This window comes from Chiloscyllium plagiosum, unplaced genomic scaffold (genome assembly GCF_037043375.1).
Source record: "Chiloscyllium plagiosum isolate Xiang-an unplaced genomic scaffold, Cpla_swu_hap1 HiC_scaffold_21, whole genome shotgun sequence".
NCBI lineage: Eukaryota > Metazoa > Chordata > Chondrichthyes > Orectolobiformes > Hemiscylliidae > Chiloscyllium > Chiloscyllium plagiosum.
The window spans coordinates 26,165,395-26,179,755 of record NW_028270159.1 but is presented as its reverse complement, the minus strand read 5'-3'; the positions used below and the strand labels follow the sequence as shown (position 1 = coordinate 26,179,755).

General features: G+C 41.2%; 1 protein-coding gene across 1 annotated transcript in view; it reads right to left on the bottom strand.

Annotated features, from left to right (window-relative positions):
• The window catches only part of LOC122564839 (nuclear receptor subfamily 5 group A member 2-like), a 116,739-nt gene that overhangs the window by 43,639 nt on the left and 58,739 nt on the right, over positions 1–14,361 (bottom strand). Inside the window, exon 5 of the mRNA XM_043720163.2 lies at positions 607–726. Coding sequence (XP_043576098.2) covers positions 607–726 — 120 coding nt within the window. The remainder of the gene's footprint in view (positions 1–606; positions 727–14,361) is intronic.

Here is a 14,361-nt window from a genome sequence, read left to right as displayed (position 1 = left end):
TAAAATGAAGACATTCATTGACTGAATGGCTGAATTTACCAAAAACAGAATTCTAACCAAATTCCAATCATTGAGAATGGACTTGTACAGCCCCAGCAAGTCAACACGAGAAAAAAGGAAGGCCATTGGACTGCAATTGCCTGTGTGGACCCTTTGTTGATGCCCTTGGCCAAAAACATGCACAAAGCTTTGTGTAGATGCAGAAGAAGGGTAGAAAATATCTTGGATTTGGTTTTGTAATTAAAACCAACAATTGACTTAGTATTGCTAAAATTACAATATTGGCTATACTCCAGAAATGCTTCACTGGTCATAAAGGGCATTGTGTGGCGGGTAGGAGGGCTAGGGCGAGTGATTGGGTGTGAGCAGGCTCATGGGCTGAATGGACAACCCCTATTCCTATTTCTTATGATCTTATGGTCTTGAGGTCATGGAAGGAGATATGTAAACAACAATTGTTCCTTGCTATAAAGCACCAAAGGTTTAGTGGATGTAATCTTTTACTAACACTGAAATTTACTGTGTTTAATCCCTCAAATGTTGTATTTTTTGTTGAATAATGAGTCAGAGATCATTCTGCCATGGAATCATTGGAAAGTTCATTACCTCTTGGCCTGTCACCAGAAGAAGACTGTTTTCCTTCCCATGGTGTACCTGTCTGCAGATATGGTCCAGTACCAACAACTCACTCCAGCAGTTCTGCAGTAGTTTCATTTGATCATCCACCTACAATTCAAAACATTGCATTGCATTGTTAGGTCAGAAGTTCAGCAGATACACAATCTTTCAATATGTGGTCAGCTCTCAGGGCAGAATCATGTTTGTATGAGACTAAGTGTTGAAACAGACAGCAGGTGATATTTCAGGGTCTGTCAGTTTGTTTTGCACAATTATATTCTTCTAAGCTCATTACATATGCAGCAATGGATAAAATGCCGAGTGTTTTGTCTTGGCACCATTGGGGCTCCATTCTCTGGGTACCACTTGTAAAAGACTACCATTTCACTCTCTGGAAACCAGGAAGCTTCACTCAATCTTTTGCTACCATCCCACACATGCCTGGAAATGTCAGAAACCAACAGAAAATGGCACTGCATTTTAACGAGAGAGGTTCTCCTGAAGACTGCCCATGTGAGAAGGCAGGGTTTTTTTCCCCTTTCAATAGAAGGTCTGTGAAAAGTAGCAAGTGGGAATGTCTGTGATTGTCAATATCCATGAGTGCTCATGAGAATGTAGCTGCAGTGCTACGGCAGGATGATGATTTGCAGTGCTCTCCAGGGTGTTTACCAATGCCTACATAATGCTTCATGTCTTTATTCGCGTGAGTTAACACTGTAAGAATGCCACTGCACAAGACTGAGTACCAAGTACCTCAATCTGATGCCTCATGTGCAATCAATGTCTTCACTGCATTGCATTGCATCAACGCAGCAACATCTGCCAGGGTCACACTTAAAACAACAATCAGCAGCTCTCACACATCATCTCACTGATTGTTCATCTCAATTAAAACAATGTGCACATCTGATAGCTTTATAACAAAGAGACAAGGACGCAACCATAAGAGATGGCTTTGGGATGATCACATCGTGGGAAGCTCAGGCACACATCATACAGTAATATATTGATCTGCACCAACTATATTCTTTGACAACATTGGACCATTAGACTATTCAGAACTCTTAACTTGTAATTTCCTTCATGAAAAACCACATACATTTTACTGGTAATATACATGAACAAACACAGCTCAAGAGCATGAAATCTCCACTTGTAGCTTTCCTTTGCTGTACATACAATGTGAGATTTGTTATATTCCATTCTGATCATTCAAAATTGTTTATTGCAGAAGAAAAATCAACTTCCTCAAACTGAGCAATGTAAATGAGACAAAAAGGTGGGAAAAGCTCCAAAACAAACAGAATTAGCAGATAATTCAAATTGAGTGAATTAAGATAATTTAGGTGTAAAATTGCGTTTAGTAGACCAACTGTTTTAACATTAGAATGCTATATGAAGAGTAAAATGTTATCTGAAGTGCATATGCACACACTTTTGATGAGAGTTCAGGCTCAGTGGTTAGCACTGCTGCCTCACAGCACCATCGAACCAGGTTCAATTCCAGCTTTGGACAACTGTCTGTGTGGAGTTTGCTCCCTATGTCTGTGTGGGTTTCCTCTCACAATCCAACGATGTGCAGAATAGGTGAATTGGCAGTGCTAAATTGCCCATAGTGTGCAGGTTAAATGCACTGGACAGGGGTAAATGTAGAGTAATAGGAGTTGGGAATAGGTCTGGGTGATTTACTCTTCAGAGGGTCAGTGTGGATTTGTTGGGCCAAATGGCCTGTTTCCACACTGTAGGGATTCTAGAGAGCACCTATTTATCTACAGAGAGAGTTGTGTCGGATGCGATATTGGTAAAAGCACAGATGCAAGCATACATTAAATGTCCAACACAAGATTAGAGTCAAAAGATTTTTCATTTGTCATGTGTCAGTGCAGGCTTGGTGGGCTGAAGGGCCTGTTCATGTGCTGCACTGTTCTTGGTTCTTAGTCATGACATTGATCAGCATATAACGCTGATTGATGTAACACTGTTGTTCTGAAGTTCAGTGCTCCAACCGAAACCTAGCTTAACCTCACACGGGTGAACATTTATGAACCTGCAGGGAAGACAATATTTCACTGGCACTTTTTAGAGAGATCATCAGCTATTAATTTTTCAGTTGGTGGATGACTTTTTATGACTGTTGTATGATTTTATGAGTGGTTGGTGTTTTTCATTAATGTTTCAAGTTGCAAAGGTCCATAAAGAGTGGTGCAACAAGTGGTAAGAAGTTTTCTGTATAAACTAATTTCTGTCAGGAAGGGTGTGCTGGGAGACTATGGCTTGGACTGGAGCATGACTGCAAGAATGAGTAGTGCCACACTGAGCAGGACAAGTTGCTAGATGGGGGAGGAGGATGATTGAGAGGGAAGAAGGTGGCCATCTACTCTTTTTATCATAGATGTAAATGAAGAAGCATTTTGAGTGTTAACACATTTTACATTCACCGTGCATCAACTCTTTACCTTCTGTCTCTCGTGCTCACCACATCATTGTGTTGGCCTCAATATAAGCATAAAAGCCACTATAAAATAGCCAAATTTCTAAAGTAAGTTATGCTATATTCCATACAAACGCTAACTAAATCAGCCTTGCGCATTCATTTTTTTCTTGTGCCTTCATTTGTCAATATCTTCCTCTGGTGTCCTCCCCAATCTCTGCTGGTGAAAGGCTAACAAATTTCAGTAGAGTTCACTCCTGATAACTTTTGAGGACAACCTCCAGCAGCTGTGTGCTGAGAAGTCTGATGTCCAGCTACAATATCATGGCATGGGTAAGATTAGTCAGGACAGGCTGGCTGACAGGCAACAGCAAGAACAATGGGAGTGTAGGAATGGCATCCCAAAAGAGATTGATATTGCAGGGAGCCACTCCCTACTGCCTGAACAGTGCTCTAGCTCTGTGAGTAATCTGTTGGTCTACAGATTGCAGGACAGCTACAACATCTTGCAAGCTCCTTTAGACACTGCTATCCACAGCCATGATGACAGCAGTCTGAGTCTGCATGGCTACAAGGTGCAACTGCATGATCTCAGTCTGAGTTTACACTGTAGCACTGAGATTTCTGTGGAAGGAGTTTTTCCTGCAATGAAAGCTAAGACTTTGGCTATTAGGCATGACATTATGGTTTGGTCCATGTTTTGCCAATGGAGTTGGCCATCACTTCCACTCTGAGAGGTTCAGGCTTCAAGCTCTGTGCAATGTGGTTTGCCTACTTGATGTTCCTTGCCAATACATGTTAGCTTTCTGATAAGCCTGGCACAGTGCTAAGCATTTCATTCATTAGCCTTGCTTTGTAACTTAGCCCTGCTTTGTAACTTAGCCCATGGAGGTCCTCTGCAACAGAACTTGCGTGCTACTTTTCCTCCTGTAAGCACGTATCCTCACTATGCCTGCTCATTACTGTAATTACACTATAATAAATCCTGTAACTGAGGAAGCTGTACCTAGGTACATTTGGACGTAAGATGGCGCTGTATGTGGTGACTTATAAACTTTTTACTGTATTCATTTGAGTACGTGACAATAAAACTAATCCAATTCAATTCCTGATTTGGAGATGCCAGTCTTGGACTGGGGTGTACAAAGTTAAAAATCACACAACACCAGGTTATAGTCCAATGGTTTAATTGGAAGCACTAGCCTTCAGAGCGCTGCTCCTTCATCAGGTGGTTGTGGAGTTCATCAGTGGCCTCTGGCAAGGATAATGCAATTCAATTCCATTATCCTTGCCGTAGGCCACTGATGCACAACCCAGTGGTGAATTGCAAGCAGCGTCAATCTCAGCTGGTGGCTGTGACTATAAAATCGTGACAGTGTCTCTCTATCATTATTTCTTCTTGGTGATCCTGCACTATGGCCCGGTTGTACCCCCTATGTACCTAAAAGGAAAAATGGCATCATGATAAATTGTGGTGAAGGGAGGAGTGAATTTAAGAGGTTAGTTTTTAAACATAGGCAGTCAGAAGAGAGTGGATGATAAAGGGGAAGGAGAAGTGGAATGAGAAAAAAAGAATAGATATGGTGATACAATTATCCTCAATCATTTCAGCCTCTCTGTTGACCACGGGTTTAGCAATGGCTATCCCAATAATTGCCAACACAACCTCCTCCATAGTGATTCAGATATGCAGGCACACCCAAGGCCTGGGGCAGGGTGGGTACACAAAACTAGGGTCACGTTAGATACATATCCTGATTTCTAGTGATTGTTGGTGGATAGGCAATCAAGGTATAATTGTTTGAGGAATATCTGAGGTTCAGTTGGTAGAATATGATATTTGAAGATTAATTCACTGACCTTGACCATTGGTATAAGGTTACTAAACTCTTGTGACATTGAATCCAACAGCTGCAGTTTTGAGCTCTCAAAGCTTTTTCTTCTCAATGCCTTTTCAACTAGAGTCTGGCGGGCTTCCTGTCAATATAGAATATCTCTCCTGTTTTTTATCTCACCGACCAGCACATTGTCCGGAAGTCTTGGTGCCTGCTCTCTCATTGTGCCATTCTTTACTGTTTCCCAGATCAGGTCCCCTCTCCCACAGTAACCAACCTCAGTCACAATGCAATCCCTCCCCAACTCCTTTAAGAAATGCAATGGCTGATTTTGGGCTGTCTGTTGGTGTGTGAAGCCAGTGAATATGTAGTTAATACTAGCTTCATGCATGACCATTCTAATGAACAGGCAACACAAAGTTAGTGGCTGTCTACGCTGCAACCCGTAGGTGCAGATTAATCAAATGTTGTGTCTTTCCTCTAGGGCTCCCTCCAATGTAATCCTTCTTCTTCCTCTGATTGAAGAGTTCAGCTGTTGTAGTTGCTGTAGTATTTACCCTGGAACATTGCTCACAGTGTCGATAAGCACTTGAACAAGTGGTCATTTACCATGGTGAGGCTCTGGCAAACTCTAGTTACAACATCTAAGTCAAAGGAGTGTAGAAACATTCACCTCTACCGTCAACACAAACATCAGCCTACTGCAGCAGCAACACAAAAATTCTTAGTGCAAGCAACAGATTCTCTGGTTTCCTTTTTCACTGACTCCAGTATGAACTGAAACTCCCAATACACATCTATGACACACAAGTCTTCACAGAAACTAAAGGTGAGATTAAAATTACCATCATAAATCACAAGGTCCCGAATTACGAGGAGAACATTTTGGGATGTTGGCTGATCCACTGAGTGTTACCGGCTAGTTATGATTTTTACTTTCATATTATCTCAGAAAAGTATATTTTCTCCAGTTTGGATCAACTCTTTTAATCTGACTTTGCAAAGCCAGGCAAAATGTCTTTATTGGCCTCTGACTTCAGACGAGAGAACACACCTCACTACCCCACACTCCCCGACCAATCCCTGAACTTCAGACGAGAGAACACACCTCACTACCCCACACTCCCCGACCAATCCCCAAATTTCAGACGAAAGAACGCACCTCACTACCCCACACTCCCCGACCAATCCCCAAACTTCAGACGAAAGAACGAACCTCACTACCCCACACTCCCCGACCAATCCCCAAACTTCAGACGAAAGAACGCACCTCACTACCCCACACTCCCCGACCAATCCCCGAACTTCAGACGAAAGAACGCACCTCACTACCCCACACTCCCCGACCAATCCCTGAACTTCAGACGAGAGAACGCACCTCACTATCCCACACTCCCCGACCAATTCCTGAACCTCAGATGAGAGAACACACCTCACTACCCCACACTCCCAAACCAATCCCTGAACTTCAGACGAAAGAACGCACCTCACTACCCCACACTCCCCGACCAATCCCCGAACTTCAGACGAAAGAACGCACCTCACTACCCCACACTCCCCGACCAATCCCCGAACTTCAGACGAAAGAACGCACCTCACTACCCCACACTCCCCGACCAATCCCCGAACTTCAGATGAAAGAACGCACCTCACTACCCCACACTCCCCGACCAATCCCCGAACTTCAGACGAAAGAACGCACCTCACTACCCCACACTCCCCGACCAATCCCCGAACTTCAGACGAAAGATCGCACCTCACTACCCCACACTCCCCGACCAATCCCTGAACTTCAGACGAGAGAACGCATCTCACTATCCCACACTCCCCGACCAATTCCTGAACCTCAGATGAGAGAACACACCTCACTACCCCACACTCCCAAACCAATCCCCAAACTTCAAGGCATCAGTAGTATGTGGTCAGGGAGGCAGCTCTAATTGGGTCTTGTAAAGTCCGGCAATGGCTTTTAATGAATAGTTGCTTACAGCCAGACACTAAAAGCATAATTATTGCTCGGAAGGGGTGTGGATTTGTGTAATATAGGAAATGGTGAGTGAAGCCTCACTGACTTTTGAAAGTTTTTGAAGGTCTTACTGTAGAATATGCTGGAAGGGAAGATATCTGTTTGGATTAGAAGCATATCCTCTTGTAAGATCATGGATCGAGTCCGAACAGTAGACGTTTGATGATCAATGTCCCAGTACCATTGGACATAGGGTTAAACATGGAATAAATTCAGTTACATTACAAGATATATATAGACCAAGGTTAATTATATCCACCTTAGGTCACATGCCTACTTTTTGACCATAAAAGATAGAGCACAAATGAAAATGTTAAACACCTCACGAGGGACAGCATACAAACCAGCATGATCACTGTTACACAGAAGCTATAGAACTTAATTTTAATTCAGCATATAAATAGTTTGCACAAAAAGTTCAAAGTTGAGCTTAGATACATACTGAGACAGATTTTCCCACTTGCAGTGAAAGTTAGTGGTAAGTGAGTTTCATTGGCCATTATGGCACACAGTGAATTTTCTCACAGGATCTTCCATTTTTTACCCCATTAGTTACACAGCAGAATTGTTGAACAAATTTCTTAGGGAAGCGTGTGACCACAGAGGCAGAGGTGTTCACAGGACCTAACAGGGATGAGCAGACCCAATGCTCAATAGTGGCAGGTTGGACAATTGAGGCCCATTTCCCTGGCCTCAAAAACCTCTCAATTCAAACTCAAGGAATGCCAAAGGGAGAAAACATTAGCCCAGCACAACCCTCCTCAAGACTACATCTGCAACCAACACCTGCCTTATCTATCCATCCAATCAGGGAAGAGAATTGTCTGCAATGGAAAAGATCAAGCCTCAGCCTTAGGAACTGGGATTCCTGGCCTGCACAAACTGGACTGCTTTCTATTTAATTGGAAACTAAGCCTGTGAATCAGGCTGACATCAGTGCCAAACCTATCAAAACAAGATTACACACACAAAATTATAAGGTGGTGTCAACACCACACAGTAGGTGGGGAAACACAAACATCTGGATTTCTTCCAGATATTCTCCCTCAGCCCCCCAAATCTACACATCCTGTGCCTGTCAACATGAAGTCCACTGAATAAATGAGCCACCAACCGAACCTAATTCATAGATAGTAATTATTGACAAACATTGAATAAATGCAATAGTGGGAGCTATTGTAAAAACAGGGAGTTGAGTTTCTGAATTGCTAAACCAAAGCATCTGAATTCTGATGATTTTAATTGATTTATTAAAAAAATGAATTTTGCCCTAGTTCAGGAGATTTGATATTAAGAACTGTCACTTTAAGAAAATGCCTGCATGCACAAGCAAAGGTTTGTTTCTTCTCAAAACACAGAGCATTTGCTTAACAACAGTATTGTGTTTCATATTTTCTGGTTCATTAGCTGCAGCAGCTCTTGTCCAAGTGACTCCTTTCACATGACCCCTCACACTGGAACTTCTCTAATATGGTGCAACAACTCACCTTCTCTGCAAATCTTATGCTTGGAATATGGTATCTCCAGATCTAGAGGTGCAGCAGGAGTGGAAAATAATCAGCTGAAAGAATGGTGAAAAGCTTCTGCACCTTTGTAGCAGAGGTAAGAAATGATCTGACATGCTGCTCATAACTCAGAATAGTTAGTTTAATGGCTGTTAGAGAAAGTGTCTGCACTTACATAACCAAAAAATGATCAATTAAATGAAGTTTTTCATGAATTTGTTGATACAAAATGTTTCTAAATAAATGATTGATTAATAGTGCCAATCTAAAGAAAAATCTAATTTACAAACTATGCACATATTTTAATATTTAACAATACTTCTTTATAATCGCACTCTAAAAATCCTGCTATTTTGAAGCATTTTCTTAGTCGCATTATTGAAAAGTAAAGATTTTATGGTGTTTTCTGTTGTCTGGTAAGAGCACCCATAAATGCTGGCAACTACTAAGGGAGGCTCATCCTTACTTTTCACTTCTTTGTCTTTGTAAATAAACTCTAGAGTCTGGTTTAAAGTGACATGTAATCCTTTTTCATACTTAAACATAAACTAAGGGGACATGTGCCAAGGTGATCGCTTGTAAACAAGAAAGATATATTCATTCCAAACTGACAATGCAACTTTAAAAACACAGTATGATAGTCTGTCTTCATACCAATATATAAAACAGTCACTAACCCTCAACGCCCTACAGAAACTGATCTTTGCCAATAGTGCAATTCTTTTTTAATCATCAGCAAGTTTATTTTGTGTCTCTATCACTTGTGCTAATAACTATTCTGTTCTCGACAGCACAGTTATCACTGCAGCAACTGAATGATACATTGTGTTAGTGATAGCCATGCAAACAATATTTTTTTTCATTTGGCATCTGAGAAAAATTCCCTTTTCACAGGTTTTCCAACATTTTCATCAAACTCCCACCACTTTGTGATAATAACTGGGAAGGATGCTGTGGGACTCTGGTTGCTGCCTGTATGAATTGTGTGTGCTCAGTTTTAGGGGAGCTGCTTTATTGATAAGACAACAGTATCCAATTAAAGAGGGCGAAGAAAGCAGCTTTCATTCCTCTGGCATATACGCTTTGCACAGACATGGGGATTTGCCAAGTTTCTCCCTATACCACCTGCATGTAACACAATGTGTGTCTCTGAAGTTCATACCAAAACAGAATAAAATAGATCTTCTGTTCTTGTCACTTGACTTTAAAATTCTCTTCTTGTAGTCTCATGGTAGCCATTTAATTGTGTCATGGAAACTCCCCCTCCAATACATTTTAAATTTTTTGATTCAATAATACAATTTCAAAATGTTGATAATTCTATAGAAACTTATAGACATACAGATTTTGCAGAAGGAACTTGAATTATGACATTTATTAAATGAATACATTTCTTTAGGTGATATTACCTATCCCTTTCTTCCTTCATAATGTTCCAGAAAACAATGGATCAGAACTCCTATGGAGCTGGTCTCTAACTGTTTTTTTAAACCAGAACAGCTCCTGAAAGACAGTCTTAAATTTCATCAGATGAGGAAGTTGTTAGTCTTTAGAAGTGCCAACCTTCACAGAACCGTCCTGCTGTATCAATAGGGCCCAGCTGCAGAGTCCATTTTGTCTGGGCAAGAACTGACTCAGTGCACCAAGAGTTAATGTAAACTGTTTTCAACAGACAATGTTTCCATTTCTTCCCTGTGATGTTCTGTTTGACCCACTCACTCTCGTACAAGTAGGGAATTGAGGGGGAGGGTAGGTGGGGAGGTGAGGCTCCAGCTGCTATCTGTCAAAGTGGAGATTCATGTGGGAGTTGGGGGCCAGCAGGATTTATGTCCATCCAACTCATGATGCTGAGTGAAGTTCCTCAGCACTGGCCTCCCGATAGCTAACTGCCCTGAATGTGGGAGGCTCCCAGTGTTCAGTGGAGGGCAATGATGTCTAGACCCCATAACAATTCCAACTCCATTGTTTACATCAGCTTCATTTGGGATGAATTAAAAACAAACTTATTAACTGGTGGTGAAAGCTGCTAAACTGGCTGACAGACTTACTCAGGAGATGCTTTTTGTGTCCCAGCTACTCCAGATAGAGGTTAATGTTGTCACAGTTATACACCACCATATGTTAATGAAGTGAACCTGTCCTAACAACTAATACTGGTAGAAGTGGCCTGAAGATTCTCTGCCTCATGGTCTCTTAACCTTTGAGATTTACTGAACTTGAAAGTATGCAATGTAATCATTCAGTGAAATCCAAATGAGTATAAATGGAGATTGAGTGCTCAGTGGCATGGTGAAAAGACAACAAATCTCTCCATCAACATCAATGAAGGAGCTGGTCTTTGACTTCAAAAAGTGGAATGGTGGGCACACCCCTGTCTGATTCAATGGTGCTGAGGTGGAGATGGTCAAGAATGTCAAGTTCCAGGGAGTGACGATCACCAATAGTCTGCCCTGATCCACCCATGTGGTCAGAATGCACAACAACTAATCGACCTTCTCAGGAGACTAAGTAAATTCAGAATGTCCACAAGGACTCTTTTCAATTTTTATAGACGCACCACAGAAAACATCATATTTGGATGCATCACAGTGTGGTTTGACAACTGCTTTTCCCGAGACCATAAGAAACTACAGAAAGTCATGAACGTGGCCCAGTCCATGACACAAACCAGTCTTCCATCCATTTTCTCCATCTATATTTCCCACTGTCTCAGGAGAGCAGCCAACATAATCAAAGAACCCCACCTCCACCCACCCCAGTTATTCTCTCTTCCTTCAGGCAGAAGATATAAACATTTGTATACACATACAATTAGATTCAAGAAAGCTTCTTCACTGCTGTTATTAGACTTTTGAACTGACCCCTCAAATGTTAATTTTCATCTTTCTCTTTGCACCATCACTGTGTCTGTAACACTGTACTCTGCAGTCTGTTCTGTTCCCCTGATGCACTTTATAAGGTACAGCCTGCCTGTATAGCATGGAAAACAACACTTTTCATGGTATCTCATTACATGTGACAACAAATAATCAATCAAAAAAATAATTTGCTGATCAGAATCATAAATAGCTATAATATTAATGAGCTCCCAGATAGATCAGCATGAAGAAATGGTGCTCAAAACCAAGCTAAGGGTTTCTTTGCTATTTGAATTGAATTGAATTGAATTTATTGTCATGTGTACCGAGGCACAGTGAAAAGCTTTGTCTTGTGAGCAATACAGGCAGATCACAGAGTTAAGTAGCATAGATAAGTAAATAATAAGTAAACAACAGCAAAAACAAAAACACAGGTACAGGCAAATGTTAAGAGTTTGTGAGTCCATTCAATATTGTAACAACAGTAAAGTAGAAACTGTTTCGAAACTGGCTGGTGCTTTACAATGAAATCTAGTTTTTTTAGATATTATTAATCAACCCATTCAGAGATGCTCTGACATGTCTCTGGAATAGGTCAAACCTGAACTCAGGTCTTCTGATCCAGAGGCAGAGACACTACCACTGTGTCAAAAGAACCCTTAAAATCTACACTTTGAAAAGACTATAGTTCAAGATAATGCATCTGAAGGGGTTAACTCCAATTAAGTCACTAGTTTTCATTTAAAGAAAGTACAATCACTAAAAATCCTCCCTTCTCCTCTGCCATCCACATAAACATGCACGCATTGATGTATCATTCCCATGTCGACATATATTTCAATCATGTCACTATGCAAACAAAGAACATTTCAAATCATGAGGGGTTTTGATAACAGTAGATAGAAGAAACTGTTTTCATTGTCAACAAGATGAGTAACTAGAGGAGGATAGAGAGAAAAAAATAATTGGTTAAAAAAGCCAGGGTTAAGATCAGGATTTTTTACTGAGCAAGTATGATTTGGAGTGCACTATCTGAAAGGTGCTGGAAGCAGATGCATAAATAATTTTCAAAAAGAAGTGGATACATATTTAAAAGGGGAAGAGCTTATTTTAACTATTTGGTGAGAACTAGCCCTGTGTTAATAAGAAATATTTGTTTCAAAGTTTCGATTTTGCCTCTGATTTTCATGCTAGTTGATGAATATAAACATGTCTGTGTGCCCTAAGCTGAAAACTATAGGTTTAGCATGAATGTTGATAAGATGTAGCACTTGAGGAGCATCCTCACTGGAGAGGGCTGGATGACACACTGTAGCAGCTTTCAGATATACTGAGCGGCCAAGGGAGAGGATGCTGAAATAGGGGGTTCAGTAGCAGACAGTGAGGAGGTATGCTCTGAAACTGCAGGGTTACTTTACTGTTCCAAGCTTCTCTCCTGCAGCAGCCATGTCCATCTCCTTTCCTTATCCAAACAAGAAGCCCATCACCAAGCACCCTCTTCTTCCCAATGACACCTTTTAGACATCCAGAGATAGAGTAACATAATAGTTACTCACCCAGAACAAATGAGTATGGATGAGGTATTGAAAAATCATCCCAGAAGGTTTCCTGCTGTGGTTGGAAGGTAAACTTTACAGCTTCAAACTTTTAAATCAACCAGTTTAGTCATGTTGTGATAAACAGCCATGGTAAGTTGGACTTGAACCCAGACCTCTAACTCAGAGGTAGGGACACTACCACTGTGCCATAAGAGCCCCTTCAGCATCACCAATCATGACATGTAAAGAACACCTTTAAATAGCTCTTTAAATTAACTCCAATGCCATGTTTAGTCCCAAAAAGCTGGTTCCCTTAGGGCAAGATATTAGATGAAGAATGAGCCACTAATATACCTTGCAGCCTATTTAATAAGCTCTCACAGGGGTTTTTAGTAGCAATCAGCTGTTGACCAAACCTCTCAGTGGTTGGTGTTAGTATATACCAAGAGGGGATGGTGTACTAAACATAGGCTAAACCAATGTTTCAGCTGAAGACTACACCTTGGCCAGCTCCTTACTTCTTCAGCATCTAAAGCATTTGTTGAAAATTGTCCCAAAATATGTGAAAGCTGCTACAGTCCCAGGCATCTCTCTTTCTTTCTTTCTGAAAGTTGACTGGTGGTGTGTTTAACTTAAGGATCACCACACCTCATCCAAATCCTCCATAGGGACCTCAGTTGGTATGGGAAATGGTGCCATGTTGTTGGCTTTACTCTGCATCACAAACCAGCTATCCAGCTACCTGAGACAACCACCCCCAGGGAGTAAGGAAGGAAGGAATTAGAATTAATCAGATAACTCTTTCAGAGAGCTGACATATCCATCAGGGACCGAATGGTCTTCTTCTGTGCTATAATATTTTATTATTCTGTGTATCAACTTCCTACAGAATTATTAAGGACCACACGTTGCTTTGTTAGGGAAAACTAATCACTTCAAGTTGCTACTGTTTAATCTTTTAATAGTCTTCATAGGCACAACATAAATGAATATTAGCAGATTAAATAGAAAGAAATTTATTTTTTAAAAGTTATGTTTCTTTTCTTTTTGATGTGAATTTTTTGCCCATATCATGAAGTTAAAGCTCAGAAACAGAATGCTTTCCATTTCAGATAGCCATATTCCGCCATCATCCCGAAGGTTGCCATCTTCCATGCCCACTCCAACCCTTCATCCTCCAACTCAAAGGCCTGTGGAGTTTCCTAACTCCCTGGCTTGCTGGACCACCAACCTTCATCCCCATGGCCCTGGCCCTGTCACACCATCCATCCTAGTCAGGTCACAGAGGTGCAAGGCCAGCCTTGAATTTATTGCACCATTATTATTCTACTATGGCTGTCAGCCCTGTAACCAATATGGGGTCTAAACTATACCAACTGTTCCAATATACAAATTTCTGTTAACCAGCCGGTTACCCCGACTGGCATCTCACCTCCTCCGTTTAGAGTCATCATCCCTTTCCTGGTCAATACCAGATACTCACCACTCATTGTATATTCCACCAATGCTTAGTTATTCATAGATTTTGCTGATTTAAAAATGTGATGCAG